Source organism: Coregonus lavaretus, assembly GCF_964263955.1.
Source record: "Coregonus lavaretus genome assembly, chromosome: 15".
Taxonomy (NCBI): domain Eukaryota; kingdom Metazoa; phylum Chordata; class Actinopteri; order Salmoniformes; family Salmonidae; genus Coregonus; species Coregonus lavaretus.
The window spans coordinates 31,392,601-31,410,327 of NC_140002.1; the positions used below are offsets into that span (position 1 = coordinate 31,392,601).

A 17,727-nucleotide genomic window follows, 5' to 3' on the forward strand; every position below is an offset into this window, starting at 1 on the left:
TTGTGTTTGATTCTTTGGTCAGAGTCAACATGCAGGGGTAATACATGTTGTACAGCTATTGTCTTTCATAAAATGTAAACAATTTACTTTGGCTGACTATCCATGTGATGTATGCATTATGGTGTATTCAGTATCACCAGGTAAACCTGTCCGGGCACATTTTTTCATTGTAACCTGTGACGCAGCTGTACATTTCCCAACATAACAGGGAAATGATTCCTTTACTGTAATCCTATTTCCTTCACGTGTTTGTCTCCACCTCTTTGTCACAGCTAACCTGTATAGCTGTTCTGGAGCTAAGCGAGGCCAGACACAGATGTCATGGCAAACAATGTAAGTTAAACTGTACATCTTTATGTGTGGGTGTGTATGTACTATTTGCCTCTTCTTTTGTGTGATTACAGATGTTTAGAGTGATTGAGTGTTGGGCGTTTATGTTAGCGATTGTACACATGCCAGAGTTATTTTTGTACACAAGTCATTGAAGTGTGAAGGATGATAATTTGATTCATTGTTTGCATTTTGTTTTCTGCAACATAGGATGATGCATTGCGGGCCATGCAGAACTGTTTCCGCAGTCAGTTTAGTGTGGATGAGGCTGAGTACGAGGACATTGAGAAAAACAGGTGTGTTTCTGTTGAACTGTTTTACATGTGAATTTGATTGTGATGCCTTCGTCTACATGTTTTCGTTATCGCAAATATGATGAGATAAGGGGAACATCCATGTCCGTGCTGCTTTTGTGGGTGTCTAATTTCTCAGGAGAACATCATCTGTTGATGAAGACAGTATCTATCTTGGCTGCACACTGTCACGATCATTCAAGCCTGAAGACTCAGATTTTCACCACTCTCCTGTTATCAAGATGGGCTGGCTGGACAAGACCCCGCCTCAGGGGTAAGAGAGAGGGGTGTGTGTGCGTGTGTGCGTGTGTGCTTGTACATGCATGCGTGCATTTGTGTGTTTGTTCATGCATGTGTGTGTGTGTGCATGCATGAGAGTGTAAGTAATCTCTGTTTTATCTGCAGGACTCTTATTTTCCAGAAGCGTTGGGTGATGTTGGATGAACAGTACCTTCGATACTTTCAAAACGAGAAGGTTCAGACGTCTTCCATAGACCCACACACAGGTTCACAGATCACACTGTCTACTCTGAAATGCCTCATCAATAACTAATTATACCCCTCCCCTTCTTCCTCTCTCTTTTCCTCAGGAGGTCTACTCAAAGAGAGTCATAGCCATACCGTCTGTCACTGAAGTGGTTAATGTTGGAGGGCAGAAGTTTGAGGTGGTGACAAGGAACAGGACTTTCTTGTTCCGTGCTGAGAACAACAGTAGGTGTTCAGCCTAAAATAACAATGATCACAATGAAGAAATATGAGTACTTTGTGTGTGTTATTGATGTAAAGTCTACACCAGTTGTATTCGGTGCATGTGATAAATACAATTTGATTTGATGTGTGTGTGTGTGTGTGTGTGTGTGTGTGTGTGTGTGTGTGTGTGTGTGTTTTCAGCCGTCAGAGAGGAATGGGTGTCAGTACTGAAAGAGACTATTCAGCAGTGTCGTAACAGCATGGATATGTCCCATATGAACTTCAGTGATACGAGTGGACAGCGTGCTAGTGGAGTCTCGCTCATTAGTAAGCAAGGATACCTGGAGATGATTGGACTGCGCTCCAAGCTCTATGTAGTCATCTGTTCCGACAGGGTCTTCCTCTATAGGAACGCTGAGGTGTGTATCCATGGTGCATGTATGCATGCATTTGTCCTGAAATACATTTTTTAAAACGTGCATGAAAGTCCTTTGGTGTCAGTTATGTATCCTTAAAGGTGACAGGCAAAGGTCTCCATATAAATCATAACACTTAATAATAATGCTCATTTAGGCTTAATTAAATTAGCCTCAACAACATTTTTGTCTATCACTACATTTTCGCTGTAATTTCTACGTTTTGGTGAAGATGTAATTTTCTGGCTATACAATGCAAGGATGACATCATTTCAGGGCAAAAATAAAATGGCTTACTGCAAGCAACACAAGCTACAGATATGACTTTTATGAGTCATTTTCTGGATCAGAAATTAAACTAATTATACTGTGAGGAGACACTTGTATATCTGGAGAATAAACATTTATATCAATAATGATTACTCATGCAGATAATGAGATAGATGATCTAGCTAGTCAGGTAGCTATAGCCAGTCAGTGAATTCTCAATGTATGTGATGAGGCTGCCATTCAAACAGCTAAGACTAGCTAGCTAACTAGCTACATTTTTGAGTTGATAAGAAATTAAAAACCTGTGATGTTCATGTCATCAGGAGCACAGCCATGGTGTTGGCATCACCTCCATTGAGATGAATTTGGGTACTGTGAAGAGCACAGACAAACGGTCCTTCAACCTCACCACCTTCTACAGGACATTCAGGTGAGTGAGACTGATCTATGATCCTTTAATGACATCCCACAGTGAACCCCCTGTGACCTCTGTTCTGTGTGGTTAGTTTTGTGGCTGAGTCGGAGCAGCAGATGGGGCAGTGGGTGGAGGCCCTGCAGGCCTGTGTCAGTCGCTCTCTGTCCAGCAATGTGGTGGCCCAGAAGATCTGGGCTGAGGAGGCCAACCAGCGCTGTGCAGATTGTGGCGCCACCTACCCAGACTGGGCCTCTGTCAACCTGTGTGTGGTCCTCTGCAAGTGCTGTGCAGGTACAGAACCATTTCCAGAGGTCAGTCCAGACTCAGAAACTATTGGATCAAGACTCAAGAGCTTTGATTAGATTCTATAATGATCAAATTAAAATATGTCAGGTTGATAACAGTTGTATCACATTGGTACGTTAGATAACAGTGCCTGGTAGAGGACATTGAAATCTAACTCTCTCTAATCAATTTCTCTGTGGTTTAGGAGTACACAGGGGTCTGGGCCAGAGTGTGTCCAAAGTCCGCAGTTTGAAGATGGATGAAAAGGTGTGGACTGAAAACCTCAATCAGGTAGGTACAGTTTCTCATTTGTATTCTATTGTATTATTAAATGGATTAGTAACATTGCATTCTCACCACCCATATGACTGGCTTCCTCTATGTTCCTCACACTATGCTTCCTATCTTATTTGTATAATTGTATTATATTGTATGTTGTCTTTGAACAGAAGAACTTGTCATCGTTCACCCTGTTAATAAAAGGACTAGTCTTTCTGGTCAAGGTTCTAATGTCACTCCCTGTTCACCAGCTGTTCCTGTTGCTAGGTAACGACAGGGTAAACCTTTTCTGGGCAGCTAACATGCCACCAAGCGAGATGCTCTGTCCATCAAGTGACAGTGAGGAGCGCCAGCGCTTTGTTACTGCCAAGTACTGCCAGGGCAAATACCGCCGCTACCATGCACTGTTTGGCCAAGAGGAAGCCCTCAACAAAGTGAGGCACTCAGATTTTCTCTCATTTGCTCTCTCTCTCTCTCCATCTCTTGCTCTCAAAAGTTCAGACTTGTCTTCTCTGCTCCCTAATTCTCTCTCTACCTCCCCCTCTCTGGCTCCCCTCTCGCTCTCTCGCTCTCTCTCTCGCTCTCTCTTCCCCCTCGCTCTCCCCTCTCTGTCCTTCTCCCTCTCTCTCAGGCTCTGTGCAACACCATTCAGACAGGTGATGTATTGGAGACTCTGTCTCTGGTGTTCTGTGGAGCAGATGTGAACTGTTATACAGGTGATCCAGAGCTGCCCAGCCCTGTGTCCATGGCCCAGCACTATGGACAGACACTTCAGGTGGAGTTCCTCACTCACAACCACAACACAGGTAGGAGCAATGAAACCAGCCTCATTCATCAATGCCTGCAGTGTTACATCAATCATATACTTGTGTTGAACACAGAAAATATATGGGCTGTATTTCATTGTTCAGTAGAGGTGACATCATCAGTATGTATTTCCTCTCTCCAGAGCTCCCAGGGTCAAGGGCTGGAGATCACACAGTCTTAGAGGCTGCTCTCCCCGTCTCACACACTGGTTATCTGTTCAAGACTGCCTCCTCAACACGAGCAGTTACAGAGCGCAAATCAAAAGGAGGTGGGTCATTCTTGATATTCTGTTTGTAAACTGTTTGGACATGCTTTAGATCTGAATTTCAGATGAATTAGTGAGCAACTTGCAAACTTCCAATTTGATATTCCTTTTGGATAAGTGACAGTGTTTTAATGTAAATTCAGTTACCGTGAGCTAATTGTAGCATTTTGGAACATGTAGATTTTAGTCGTCGCTGGTGCTCTCTGAACCAAGGTAACTTCAGCTACTATGAGAGTGAGAAGAGCTCCAGTCAGAGTGGACAGATGAAGATGAGTGATGTCCTTTGTCTGGTGGTCAATCCGTTCACGAGAGCACCAGCGACGACTAAAATCTTCATGCGGTAACAATTACATTATACACTGTCATTATCCAAAAGGATATCAAATTGGAAGTTTGCAAGTTGTACAACTAGTCATTCATTGATATTCAGATCTAAAGCATGTCCAACATTTACAACGAATATCAAGAATGACCACCTCCTTTTGATCCCGAGGGAGTGGATCAAGGCCATCGGCAAGGTAAAACTAGATTTCAATTAGTATTATGATAGACTGGTAATTGGTAGTTTTGCTAGTGTATAGCTACTGCCTTGTCTTGTTGTGTGTCAGGCCCTGGTCCCCCCTGTAGGGGAGGACCTGGTGTGCTGGTCCTTTGAGCGGGTGGGCCGGCTGCGCTACACTGCAGGCCAGAGCTTCCATTGCCCTCGCCTGGGCTGGTTCTCCCTGGGGGGCTCCAGACTGCTCCTCCTCCTCCACGGAGAAGACCAAGTGGATAACATTGACCTGCGAAAACTACAGGAGCTCTGTGAGTCACACCTGAACCTGCCACAGTGGGGCATACAGTGCATTCGAAGGTATTCAGACTCCTTCACCTTTTCCACATTTTGTTACGTTACAGCCTTATTCTAAAGTGGATTAAATAGTTCCCCCCCCCCATCAATCTACACACAATACCCCATAATGACAAAGAAAAAAATTGGTTTTTAGAAAATCTTGCAAATGTATAAAAATTTAAAACTGAAATATCACATTTACATAAGTATTCAGACCCTTTACTCAGTACTTTGTTGAAGCACCTTTGGCAGCGATTACAGCCTTGAGTCTTCTTGGGTATGACGCTACAAGCTTGGCACACCTGTATTTGGGGAGTTTCTCCCATTCTTCTTTGCAGATCCTCTCAAGCTCTGTCAGGTTGGATGGGGAACGTTTCTGCACAGCTATTTTCAGGTCTCTCCAGAGATGTTCGATCGGGTTCAAGTCCAGGCACTGGCTGGGCCACTCAAGGACATTCAGAGACTTGTCCCGAAGCCACTCCTGCATTGTCTTGGCTGTGTGCTTAGGGTCGTTGTCCTGTTGGAAGGTGAACCTTCGCCCCAGTCTGAGGTCCTGAGCTCTCTGGAGCAGGTTTTCATCAAGGATCTCTCTGTACTTTGCTCCATTCATCTTTCCCTAGATTTTGACTAGTCTCCCAGTCCCTACCGCTGAAAAACATCCCCACAGCATGATGCTGCCACCACCATGCTTCACCGTAGGGATGTTGCCAGGTTTCCTCCAGACGTGACGCTTGGCATCCAGGCCAAAGAGTTCAATCTTGGTTTTATCAGACCAGATAATCTTGTTTCTCATGGTCTGAGAGTTTTTAGGTGCCTTTTGGCAAACTCCAAGCGGGCTGTCATGTGCCTTTTACTGAGGAGTGGCTTCCGTCTGGCCACTCTACCATAAAGGCCTGATTGATGGAGTGCTGCAGAGATGGTTGCCCTTCTGGAAGGTTCTCCCATCTCCTCTAGGAAGAGTCTTGGTGGTTCCAAACTTCATCCATTTAAGAATGATGGAGGCCACTGTGTTCTTGGGGATCTTCAATGCTGCATACATTTTTTGGTACCCTTCCACAGATCTGTGCCTCGACACAATCCTGTCTCTGAGCTCTACAGACAATTCCTTCGACCTCATGGCTTGGTTTTTGCTCTGGCATGCACTGTCAACTGTGGGACCTTATATAGACAGGTGTGTGCCTTTCCAAATCATGTCCAATCAATTGAATTTACCACAGGTGGACTCTAATCAAGTTGTAGAAACATTTCAAGGATGATCAATGGAAACAGGATGCACCTGAGCTCAATTTCGAGTCTCATAGCAAAGGGTCTGAATACTTACGTAAATAATAATTATTGTTATTGTTATTTTTATAAATTTGCTTACATTTCTAAAAGCCTGTTTTCGCTTTGTCATTATGGGTTATTGTATGTAGATTGATGAGTAAAAACATTTTAGAATAAGGCTGTAACGTAACAAAATGTGGAAAAAGTCAAGGGGTCTGAATAGTTTCCCTAACTGTAGAGGGAGAAGTGTTTTAGTTTGGTGGACCAAGAATGTGAGTGACATTTTAATAGACTTTGTAATAGAGCTACTGTGGTTGACAATTGATGTAGACAGTGTGTGATGTGCTGTGATGTGATGTGCTGTCCCAGCCGTGCAGCAGGAGGCTGGTGCTGTTGTGCTGGTGAACAGAGGCAGGAGGCTGCATGTGGAGTGGGACAGGAGGCCTGACTTCCAGGGCTGGCTGAGTGGCATCCAGCAGGGCTTAGGGAGAGGAGAAGGCCCCCTGGACCAGCAGCAGCTCACTGAGACAGACGTCCCTGTCATCGTGGATCGCTGCATTAGCTACATCACACAGCATGGTGGGTGGACCTAGCATGGCATCGGTTGGGACGGAGACCTAACAAAATATGTGCTCTTACCAGCTCCATTATTTGACTCTATCAGTGTCTGTGTTAATGGTATAGTGTTTTTGTGTTTGTTTATGAGGTTTTTTCCTCCCCCTTTCCAGGTTTGAAGTCAGAGGGCATCTATCGGAGGTGTGGTGTGAACTCCAAGATCACCGCCCTGCTGCTCTCTCTCCGCCATGACGCCCGGCAGGTCCGTCTGAGTGAAGGGGAGGATCAGGTGGATAATGTGGCCAACGTCCTGAAGAGGTTCCTCAGGGAAGTGGGAGAGGGGGTTTTCAATGGCCATCAGGCCTCTCTGCCATGGCTCCACACCACTAGTGAGTCTGGCCTACCCTCATTCTAATACTGGTGGACCACAATGACCACACCACTGCTTTTCACTGCTCGTCTTGGTAGTCGGATCATTGGTATCCCCATGATAAGGAGTTTTGTGCTGTAATGTGTAGGTGTTTTTCTTTTTTGTCCACCAGCTGTCAGTGAGATGAGAGAGAGAGTGTCCAAGTACCAGGCCCTCCTTCACAGCCTCCCCCCAGTCAACAGAGCCACTCTGGGGGCTGTCATCAACCACCTCTACTGGTCAGCCTCAACTCTCCACCTCTGTCCGCCTGTCCTCCTCTCCTCTCTTTTTCTTCCCTCCATTCTGGCTTATCTTACTCTTTCCCACTGAACCTGATGAGAATATGAGTTTACATTTGGGACAGTTGTCCTTTATTCACCTAAATGTAGAATTGTTATTGTTTATATATAGGGAATTGACTACTTTGTCTTTGAAAGTTCAAGACATGCATCACTGTTGAGAAATCTCTTGTACAAATCTGTCGATTTTGTTCCGAAAGCGTCCAGTGCTTTGCAGATGAGAATCAGATGAACATGCACAACCTGGCCATTGTGTTTGGTCCCACGCTCTTCCAGACGGACGGCACTGATAACAGCGTAGGACAGGTGGTAGAGGAGCTCATCCAGAACTACCAGGACATCTTCAATGTGAGTGGGTCTGTCTCACACTGATGACATCACTGATTTATAGAAGATAAAGAGAGGGAAATGTACTGTGTTGTCACAAGAAGCTAAATGAAATGTTCTGATCAAATGGATGGATGTGTCTGTCTGTCTGTGTGGCAGGTGGATGCAGAGCAGCTTCAGAGGCAGCTGGACATGATCTCTCATGTCATCAAAGCACAGGAGGAACACGCTGAGGAGGTGAGAACACACCCATGGCATGATTACATTTTCAGAACCCCTTGCAACAGTTTTCAGAACCCCTTGCAACAGTTTTCAGAACCCCTTGCAGCAGTTTTCAGAACCCCTTGCAGCAGTTGTTTGCCACCCAACTGAAATGATTAAATCCTGGCTTCCATGACCTATCTCTCTCTTACTATTTGCTGGACTGGGGATGGCTGTTGGCCTGCTGTGTCTCTCTCTTCATTCTGTTCTGTAGGGGACCCCCTCACCTCTCACCATCTGTGGGGTTTACCTGGAGAGGAAGGAGGAGGGCTCTGAGCTGCTGGTTCAGGTCAGCTCCATATGCACTTTCACCTTTAACTTTAGAATCCAAATGCTACAGAATGGGGTGTTCTTCTGCAATGCTTTGTGCCCAGATAATCATATACAGTGAGGGGAAAAAGTATTTGATCCCCTGCTGATTTTGTAAGTTTGCCCACTGACAAAGACATGATCAGTCTATAATTTTAATGGTAGATTTATTTGAACAGTGAGAGACAGAATACCAACAAAAAAATCCAGAAAAACGCATGTCAAAAATGTTATAAATTGATTTGCATTTTAATGAGGGAAATAAGTATTTGACCCCCTCTCAATCAGAAAGATTTCTGGCTCCCAGGTGTCTTTTATACAGGTAACGAGCTGAGATTAGGAGCACACTCTTAAAGGGAGTGCTCCTAATCTCAGTTTGTTACCTGTATAAAAGACACCTGTCCACAGAAGCGATCAATCAATCAGATTCCAAAGTCTCCACCATGGCCAAGACCAAAGAGCTCTCCAAGGATGTCAGGGACATGATTGTAGACCTACACAAGGCTGGAATGGGCTACAAGACCATCGCCAAGCAGCTTGGTGAGAAGGTGACAACAGTTGGTGTGATTATTCGCAAATGGAAGAAACACAAAATAAATGTCCATCTCCCTCGGCCTGGGGCTCCATGCAAGATCTCACCTCGTGGAGTTGCAATGATCATGAGAATGGTGAGGAATCAGCCCAGAACTACACGGGAGGATCTTGTCAATGATCTCAAGGCAGCTGGGACCATAGTCACCAAGAAAACAATTGGTAACACACTACGCCATGAAGGACTGAAATCCTGCAGCGCCCGCAAGGTCCCCCTGCTCAAGAAAGCACATATACAGGGCCGTCTGAAGTTTGCCAATGAACATCTGAATGATTCAGAGGAGAACTGGGTGAAAGTGTTGTGGTCAGATGAGACCAAAATCGAGCTCTTTGGCATCAACTCAACTCGCCGTGTTTGGAGGAGGAGGAATGATGCTTATGAACACAAGAACACCATCCCCACCATCAAATATGGAGGTGGAAACATTATGCTTTGGGGGTGTTTTTCTGCTAAGGGGACAGGACAACTTCACCGCATCAAAGGGACGATGGACGGGGCCATGTACCGTCAAATCTTGGGTGAGAACCTCCTTCCCTCAGCCAGGGCATTGAAAATGGGTAGTGGATTGGCTATTCCAGCATGACAATGACCCAAAACACACGGCCAAGGCAACAAAGGAGTGGCTCAAGAAGAAGCACATTAAGGTCCTGGAGTGGCCTAGCCAGTCTCCAGACCTTAATCCCATAGGAAATCTGTGGAGGGAGCTGAAGGTTCGAGTTGCCAAACGTCAGCCTCGAAACCTTAATGACTTGGAGAAGATCTGCAAAGAGGAGTGTTATCCTGAGTGGCGCAGTCGTCTAAGGCACTGCATCGCAGTGCTAACTGTGCCACTAGAGATCCTGGTTCAAATCCAGGCTCTGTCGCAGCCGGCGGCGACCGGGAGACTCATGGGCTTCGCACAATTGGCAGGGCGTCGTCCAGGGTAGGGGGAAGGAATGGCCGGCAGGGATGTAGCTCAGTTGATAGAGCATGGCGTTTGCAACGCCAGGGTTGTGGGTTCAATACCAACGGGGGGCCAGTATTAAAAAAAATATGTCTTCACTAACTGTAAGTCGCTCTGGATAAGAGCGTCTGCTAAATGACTAAAATGTAAATGTAAATGTAAGGAGTGGAACAAAATCCCTCCTGAGATGTGTGCAAACCTGTTGGCCAACTACAAGAAACGTCTGACCTCTGTGATTGCCAACAAGGGTTTTGCCACCAAGTACTAAGTCATGTTTTGCAGAGGGGTCAAATACTTATTTCCCTCATTAAAATGCAAATCAATTTATAACATTTTTGACATGCGTTTTTCTGTTTTTTGTTGTTGTTGATTGATTGATTGCTTCTGTGGACAGGTGTCTTTTATACGGGTAACAAACTGAGATTAGGAGCACTCCCTTTAAGAGTGTGCTCCTAATCTCAGCTCGTTACCTGTATAAAAGACACCTGGGAGCCAGAAATCTTTCTGATTGAGAGGGGGTCAAATACTTATTTCCCTCATTAAAATGCAAATCAATTTATAAAATGTTTGACATGCATTTTTCAGGATTATTTTGTTGTTATTCTGTCTCTCACTGTTCAAATAAACCTACCATTAAAATTATAGACTGATCATGTCTTTGTCAGTGGGCAAACGTACAAAATCAGCAGGGGATCAAATCCTTTTTCCCCTCCCTGTATTAGTATTAGCAGTCAGACAGTGATAGGATCCTCAGTCTCTGGGGTCCCACCAGGCAAGGTGAAATCAACACTTAATTATCCATGACTGGCTGACAGATCAAATACTTTTTTCCCTCACTGTAAGCTCCCTTTCCTGCTCCTAACGGTAACCCTGCCTGCTCCTAATGCTAACTCTGCCTGCTCTTCTCCCTCAGATCTCCCAGGCAGTGAGTGCTGAGGAGCTGGTGTGTGAGGTCCTGAGACGCGGGAACATCCCTCCCCAGCAAGGGGATTATTGGAGTTGCTTCCTGGTCAACGACAACCAGGAGATGGGTAATGGTTTAGAACACCTCAGTTACAAGTTGCCAAGTCCCTTTTTAAATGTATAAGCCAAAGTAGGACAACTATTATTAATGAAGTGTGATATCTTTATATTGCATGATGAACGCTAATGCTCAACTGCAAACTAGTGGTAAAATACGATGTGTCTTCTCTGATTCCCCCAACAGAGCGTCCATTGCACTACCAGGAGCGAGCGCTGGCCATCTATTTCTCTCTGGGTAAAGATTGTCACCTGGTGGTCAAGAGGAACTGCTACATGGAGGCCATGTTAATCTACATAGGTAAATGCATGATTACCGATATATATTATTATTCCAGCTCAGTAAAGAGCACTTTTGAATAAATTACATATTGTAGATACTTTCTGTAAATAATAGTATTGATAACAGAAAAATAATCCAAAGGGAGGGAAAGGGAAGGCAACGTGTTATTTAATGATATGGTTGAAAATCAGACAGTGAAGTGAATTAGAGTTGGATATCCCCTCTCACAGCTGGCAAGGTAGACGTGTCCAGAAATGGCCTGATTAAGTTCAGTGATGAGAAGGGTCAAAAGGGGAAAAGAACCTTCAGCAGACGCCTCTGTGTGCTCGATGGCACCTCTCTCAGGCTCTACAAAGGAGTGAAGGTAAGTGAGGATGGAAGAAGGATGTGTAGACCTATTCTGTTTCTGTGACTGTATGAAGTACCTACAGTATGTGGCAGTATAGCTTCAATTGTCCATCTTTACTCTTTACTAGAGTACTCAGCCTGAGAGGGAATGTCCAGTCCATGCTCTGAAGGTCTACTATGGCATCAAGAAGAGGCTACATCCACCATCATGGTGAGAGTCTACCAGCAACCCTGCAATGACTACTGGTCTATTTCCTCAGCCATTTGGCTGTTTGTTGTTCCATATCAGCTGTCCATATCATGTACATTCACTCCTCTTCTTCTAGCTGGGGGATGACTGTAGTGTGTGAGCAGGCAGAACGAGACAAACAGCTGTGGTGAGTATCTTTAGTAGCAACTAACGATAGGTCAACCGTAGTAACTAGAGCACTGAGGATCATGGTATATCTATAGCCTCTCTATCTCTCACCCCCTCTCGCAATCTTCTTAGGTACCTGTGCTGTGAATCAGAGAACGAATTGATTGAGTGGCTGGCCACTTTTATGAACCTCCAGGTAGTGTCCTTTTGTGTGCACTGCAACATGTTCTACTTGTGCATTTTTGCTTTCCTCAGCTCTTTATTTTATGTATTATTTTATTTTTTTATTTTTTCATATAGCACGATGGTGACCTGTGGCCTGCAGCTTCCAGGCCTGATTCCTGATCTGAGGCAGAAGGGGAAATAACCTAATCCTGGTTTTCCATCCCAAAAGTATCTTCCAAAAGTATCTTCCAGATACTTTTTCGCATCTTCAATTAATCTCAAAAATATATAAAAAAGCTTTTATTTTAAGTTAATAACCACAAAGTGTATTTTTCTCTGTTATATTGGTTTGGTTGACCCTATTTATAACCCATAGCTACAGTATAGCCCTCACCCACACCCATGATCCCTAGCAAGAACAGAGACAGCTTCATTCTACAGTATATTGAAATGAAAACATACAGGCCTGAGGGTAATAATAGGGGAGGCAGTATAGAACTACACTATAACAACAAACTCAAACAATAATATTAGAGGCATGTGAGAAATATCATCTAAACGCCATGTTGACTTTGAGGTTCCCTTTGATTGGGACATAATGACAAGGTTGGAGAGCTGCAGACATAAAGCCATCTAAGTTTAGACACAGAGCTTTCTGTTCATGTCATTATGGTAACAGTGGTTGTCAGTAATTATTGGAGAGCAGGATTGAAAACCCTGTCATTACTCAAGACCACAGCTTGTTGCATTGCAGTGATGTGCAGTTTATATCACTTTCATTAATTGACTAATCCTTTAACAGTACCTTAACATAAAAATGAGGACATTTACACAACGTTGCTTCCATTCACCATCACGTTGCATGTTGCCTACCTCAGCTTTTCTTAAAAAAACAAAGCATGGGTTAGGTTTACATACCAGATCACACACACCCGCTGTTCCCAGTTTCAATGTTTTCCTACATTAGCATTATATTATTATTCTCTTAGGTTATATTGTAATGTTAATGTACCTTAAAGGGTTTAGGACTGGGTCTCTGGCATGTTGCTACATCAGTCACCCCTGGTAACAACCATGCACTCCCATTCACCCCCAGTTCTTACATCACTACCCCCATTAAACTTCACACATTAATGTAACCTGCTCATACTTGACACAAAAATTCTACATTCATTATGGAATCTTAGATTTTAGAGCAGCTTTTCTCACTTCCCCATCCTGCAGACCCTTAGATCTTGCTGACTGGTCTGTCATTTAATTACCTGACATTGATTTAATTTCTCTATGTTTAATGGAAGTGGAAGCCCTGCATGCAAATTGCTGGTACAAAAGGTTTTAGAATAACTTTTTCAATGGTCCATCATGGAGCTAGATTAGAAACCATAGAAGGAATATATGTCCCCGGTGGTGATCTGGTGTCATTAATCTTTAAAGGCTTTCTGAAGGACAAAATAGAGTGAGGTGTTTATCTAATGGCATGCTAACCATTTCCATTACAATACTGACGTATTCCACTCATAACAAAATACTGTCCAGGGTAGAAAGATAGTTAAATGTAATACCGGTATATACAGTTGAAGTCGGAAGTTTACATACACCTTATCCAAATACATTTAAGTTTTTCACAATTCCTGACATTTAATCCTAGTAAAAATTCCCTGTCTAAGGTCAGTTAGGATCAACACTTTATTTTAAGAATGTGAAATGTCAGAATAATAGTAGAGAGTGATTGATTTATTTCAGCTTTTATTTCTTTCATCACATTCCCAGTGGGTCAGAAGTTTACATACACTCAATTAGTATTTGGTAGCATTGCCTTTAAATTGTTTAACTTGGGTCAAACGTTTCGGGTAGCCTTCCACAAGCTTCCCACAATAAGTTGGGTGAATTTTGGCCCATTCCTCCTGACATAGCTGGTGTAACTGAGTCAGGTTTGTAGGCCTCCTTGCTCACACACACTTTTTCAGTTCTGCCCACACATTTTCTATAGGATTGAGGTCAGGGCTTTGTGATGGCCACTCCAATACCTTGACTTTGTTTTCCTTAAGCCATTTTGCCACAACTTTGGAAGTATGCTTGGGGTCATTGTCCATTTGGAAGACCCATTTGCGACCAAGCTTTAACTTCCTGACTGATGTCTTGAGATGTTGCTTCAATATATCCACATAATTTTCCTTCCTCATGATGCCATCTATTTTGTGAAGTGCAGTCCCTCCTGCAGCAAAGCACCCCCACAGCATGATGCTGCCACCCCCGTGCTTCACGGTTGGGATGGTGTTCTTCGTGTTGCAAGCCACCCTCTTTTTCCTCCAAACACAACGATGGTCATTATGGCCAAACAGTTCTATTTTGTTTCATCAGACCAGAGAACATTTCTCCAAAAAGTACGATCTTTGTCCCCATGTGCAGTTACAAACCGTAGTCTGGCTTTTTAATGGCGGTTTTGGAGCAGTGGCTTCTTCCTTGCTAAGCGGCCTTTCAGATTATGTTGATATAGGACTCGTTTTAATGTAGATACTTTTGTACCTGCTTCCTCCAGCATCTTCACAAGGTCTTTTGCTGTTGTTCTGGGATTGATTTGCACTTTTCGCACCAATGTACGCTCCCGAGTGGCGCAGCGGTCTAAGGCACTGCATCTCAGTGCTTGAGGCGTCACTACAGACCCCCTGGTTCGATTCCAGGCTGTATCACAACCGGCCGTGATTGGGAGTCCCATAGGGCGGCGCACACTGGGTTTGGCCAGTGTAGGCCGTCATTGTAAATAAGAATTTGTTCTTAACTGACTTGCCTAGTTAAATAAAGGTAAAATAAAAATAAATACATCTCTAGGAGACAGAACGCGTAATTTCCTGGAATTTTCCAAGCTGTTTAAAGGCACAGTCAACTTAGTGTATGTAAACTTCTGACCCACTGGAATTGTGATACAGTGAATTATAAGTGAAATAATCTGTCTGTAAACAATTGTTGGAAAAATGACTTGTGTCATGCACAAAGTAGATGTCCTAACCGACTTGCCAAAACTATAGTTTTTTAACAAGAAATTTGTGGAGTGGTTGAAAAACGAGTTTTAATGACTCCAACCTAAGTGTATGTAAACTTCCGACTTCAACTGTATATGTTTTCTCAACTTTTATAATATTTTTTATTGCTTGTATACATCTCATGTTTGGTCATGTCAATAAATTGCTTATTGCTCAAGTGAATATTTTGATGAACTCTCTGCTAGTCAGCTCTCATTCAGGGGTAGTTGATTATTTTTATCACGCAAATAATTATCACTAAACCATTCAGAGATAAGGGTCTTTCTATAAACAATAGGGCCAATGTGTGACATTGAGATAAACATTTTGCAGTTCCACATGTGTACTTAGAGGAAGCGAGTATATGCAAATTGGCCCATAACTCCACCTATACAACAACATATAGCCCTAGGACTATATACATCCTTTAAGCAGGCTGGCAAGTCAAATAATTGAAGGACTTTCAGGGACTTTTTCAAGCACTTAATTGTAATTTTCAAGGACCTCAATGTTAAACAATTGTATAATTTATATAATTTTACATATAGGGTCTAATATAGACATTGTGTGCCCATGAAAACTGTTTTCACCATGTAACATAAGTATACATGAAATGTTACATAGTTACACTGCATTTCTGAGATCTCTATGCAAAAAACTGTCCTACAGCTAGATCCAGGATTCTTACAGGGTTCAAGTTCAATGTCTAATTTAACTGATTAAATCTTAATATACTGTACGATATAACGACAACTTACACTCCCATAAATGCAAGGACAGAAAAATAATGTATAATGTCTCACGATTTTGGACAAATCCGTCAAGACACCAACCATGATAAAGGATTAAACAGCTTTTAAATCAACTTGTGATTAAAAAAAAAATATAGCTATGATCCCCCTTATATCTTAATGTAATGACATAACATTTTTTCTAGATTATTATCAATGATTTATCAACAGCTGTAACAAGTTGTCCAGTGTAGGAAATCCTCACTGATACCCTAGTTTATATTCTGTAATTCGGTTTTATGCTTGATGGGAGATTGTGTGGTATTTTATTCACAGCTAATAGAATCACATGAGCCTATTAAGTTTTCTTTGTCTTATTATTATAAATGTTGTTGTTGTTGCATTTTTAGTATTTTACCCCCTTTTTCTCCCAATTTCAATTATGATCTTGTTTCATCGCTGCAACTCCCCAACGGGCTCGGCGAAGGTCGAGTCATGCGTCCTCCGAAACATGACCCGCCAAACCGTGCTCCTTAACACCCGCCCACTTAACCCGGAAGTCAGCTGCACTAATGTGTCAGAGGAAACACCGTTCAACTGACGACCGAAGTCGGCCTGCAGGCGCCCGGCCCGCCACAAAGAGTTGCTAGAGCGCGATGAGCCAAGTAAAGCTCCTCCGGCCAAACCCTCCCCTAACACGGATGACGCTGGGCCAATTGTGCGCCGCCCCATGGGACTCCCGGTCACGGCCGGTTGTGACTCAGCCTCGGATTGAACCCGGGTCTGTAGTGGTCTGTAGTGCAGACCCGGGTTCGATGCAGTGCCTTAGACCGCTGCGCCTCTCTGGAGGCCTTCTTTGTCTTATTATCTGTGTCTCATTTCACAGTTATGCCAAATGCACATGCTGGTGGATTTATGGTTGTTTTCTTTGCTGTGCTTTTCAGTAGGTGCAGCAGTTTTGAACTCTTGACAGGGGACAGGCCCGTTATGATATCAGGGTCTATGCTATTTGCCCTCATTATCATACAAAGGAGATTGTGTTGCATATTATTCCCCCGATGTTCTATCTGTGTTCAGCTTTAGCCTATCATTAACAAAACCTTTTAACTGGAAAGTCATTTGATGCTACCACCTCTTGACTGTTTTGTTGCTAATATGATTCAAATGGATCTTGTGTCAATAGAGATGCCTCATCATGGGATGTTTTCATGGGACCAAACATCATCATTGATGTCACATTGATATAACAAGCATCCTCCTGGATGATTAGAACTTAATACAAAAAACATAAATACCTTCATTTAATTAAATCTAAAACAGAACCAGTTATCAAAGGCTACCTACAGTACACTACAGACCAACCTGACAGTGCTATTATAAGCTAATAGACCTTCTGTTATAAGAGTTTGCACAAAGGCAACCCCCACTGAGCCAGCCAGCCTCTCTGACCCTGGTCTGAAACAATATCTCTCTCACTCACCGGCACTTAAAGATCAATATCCCTGTGTGTGTGTGTGCGAGCGTGCGTGTGAGTGAGAGAGCGAGCGAGAGAGGAGAGAAAGAGAGAGAGAGAGAGAGATACTACTGTAGGTATTTCCTCTTTGCTTCTCTGTCTGTTTATGGAACCCTGCAGTTGTTCTGGAACAGGTGGGGATGACATTGGGGATATTCACAGACACTCACACAAACATGTAGTTTCCATACCAGTGGGCATATACGGATTGCCCAAACCCTCTACACACACACACACACACACACACACACACACACACACACACACACACACACACACACACAACATAATAACCCCACTCACAGTATTATTGTGAGAGACAAGGGGGGCGGGGCTGAGTGGAGTGAATGTTGGAGGGGAGGAGATTTGAAGAGAGCCTTGAGAGAGAGACGGAGAGAGGGGTAGATCGAGAGAGAAGCCTGGAGCATGCATAGAAATGTGTAGGC

General features: G+C 43.5%; 1 protein-coding gene across 1 annotated transcript; it reads left to right on the plus strand.

The window, feature by feature from the left end:
* Positions 1-321: 321 nt before the first annotated feature.
* On the plus strand, positions 322-12,297 carry LOC311143107 (arf-GAP with Rho-GAP domain, ANK repeat and PH domain-containing protein 1-like; the record flags this gene model as incomplete). The annotated part of the gene is made up of 28 exons (XM_084178907.1): positions 322-333; positions 541-626; positions 763-897; positions 1,029-1,098; positions 1,214-1,334; positions 1,515-1,732; positions 2,323-2,429; positions 2,506-2,705; positions 2,905-2,990; positions 3,230-3,412; positions 3,610-3,784; positions 3,928-4,053; positions 4,231-4,390; positions 4,481-4,568; positions 4,659-4,854; positions 6,518-6,727; positions 6,877-7,092; positions 7,246-7,351; positions 7,612-7,759; positions 7,898-7,975; positions 8,214-8,288; positions 10,757-10,874; positions 11,051-11,164; positions 11,377-11,510; positions 11,623-11,705; positions 11,821-11,871; positions 11,985-12,048; positions 12,153-12,297. The coding sequence occupies 28 exons, from the start codon at positions 322-324 to the stop codon at positions 12,195-12,197; spliced, it is 3,405 nt and encodes a 1,134-aa protein (XP_084035033.1). The 3' UTR covers positions 12,198-12,297.
* Between the last annotated feature and the right edge of the window lie 5,430 nt (positions 12,298-17,727).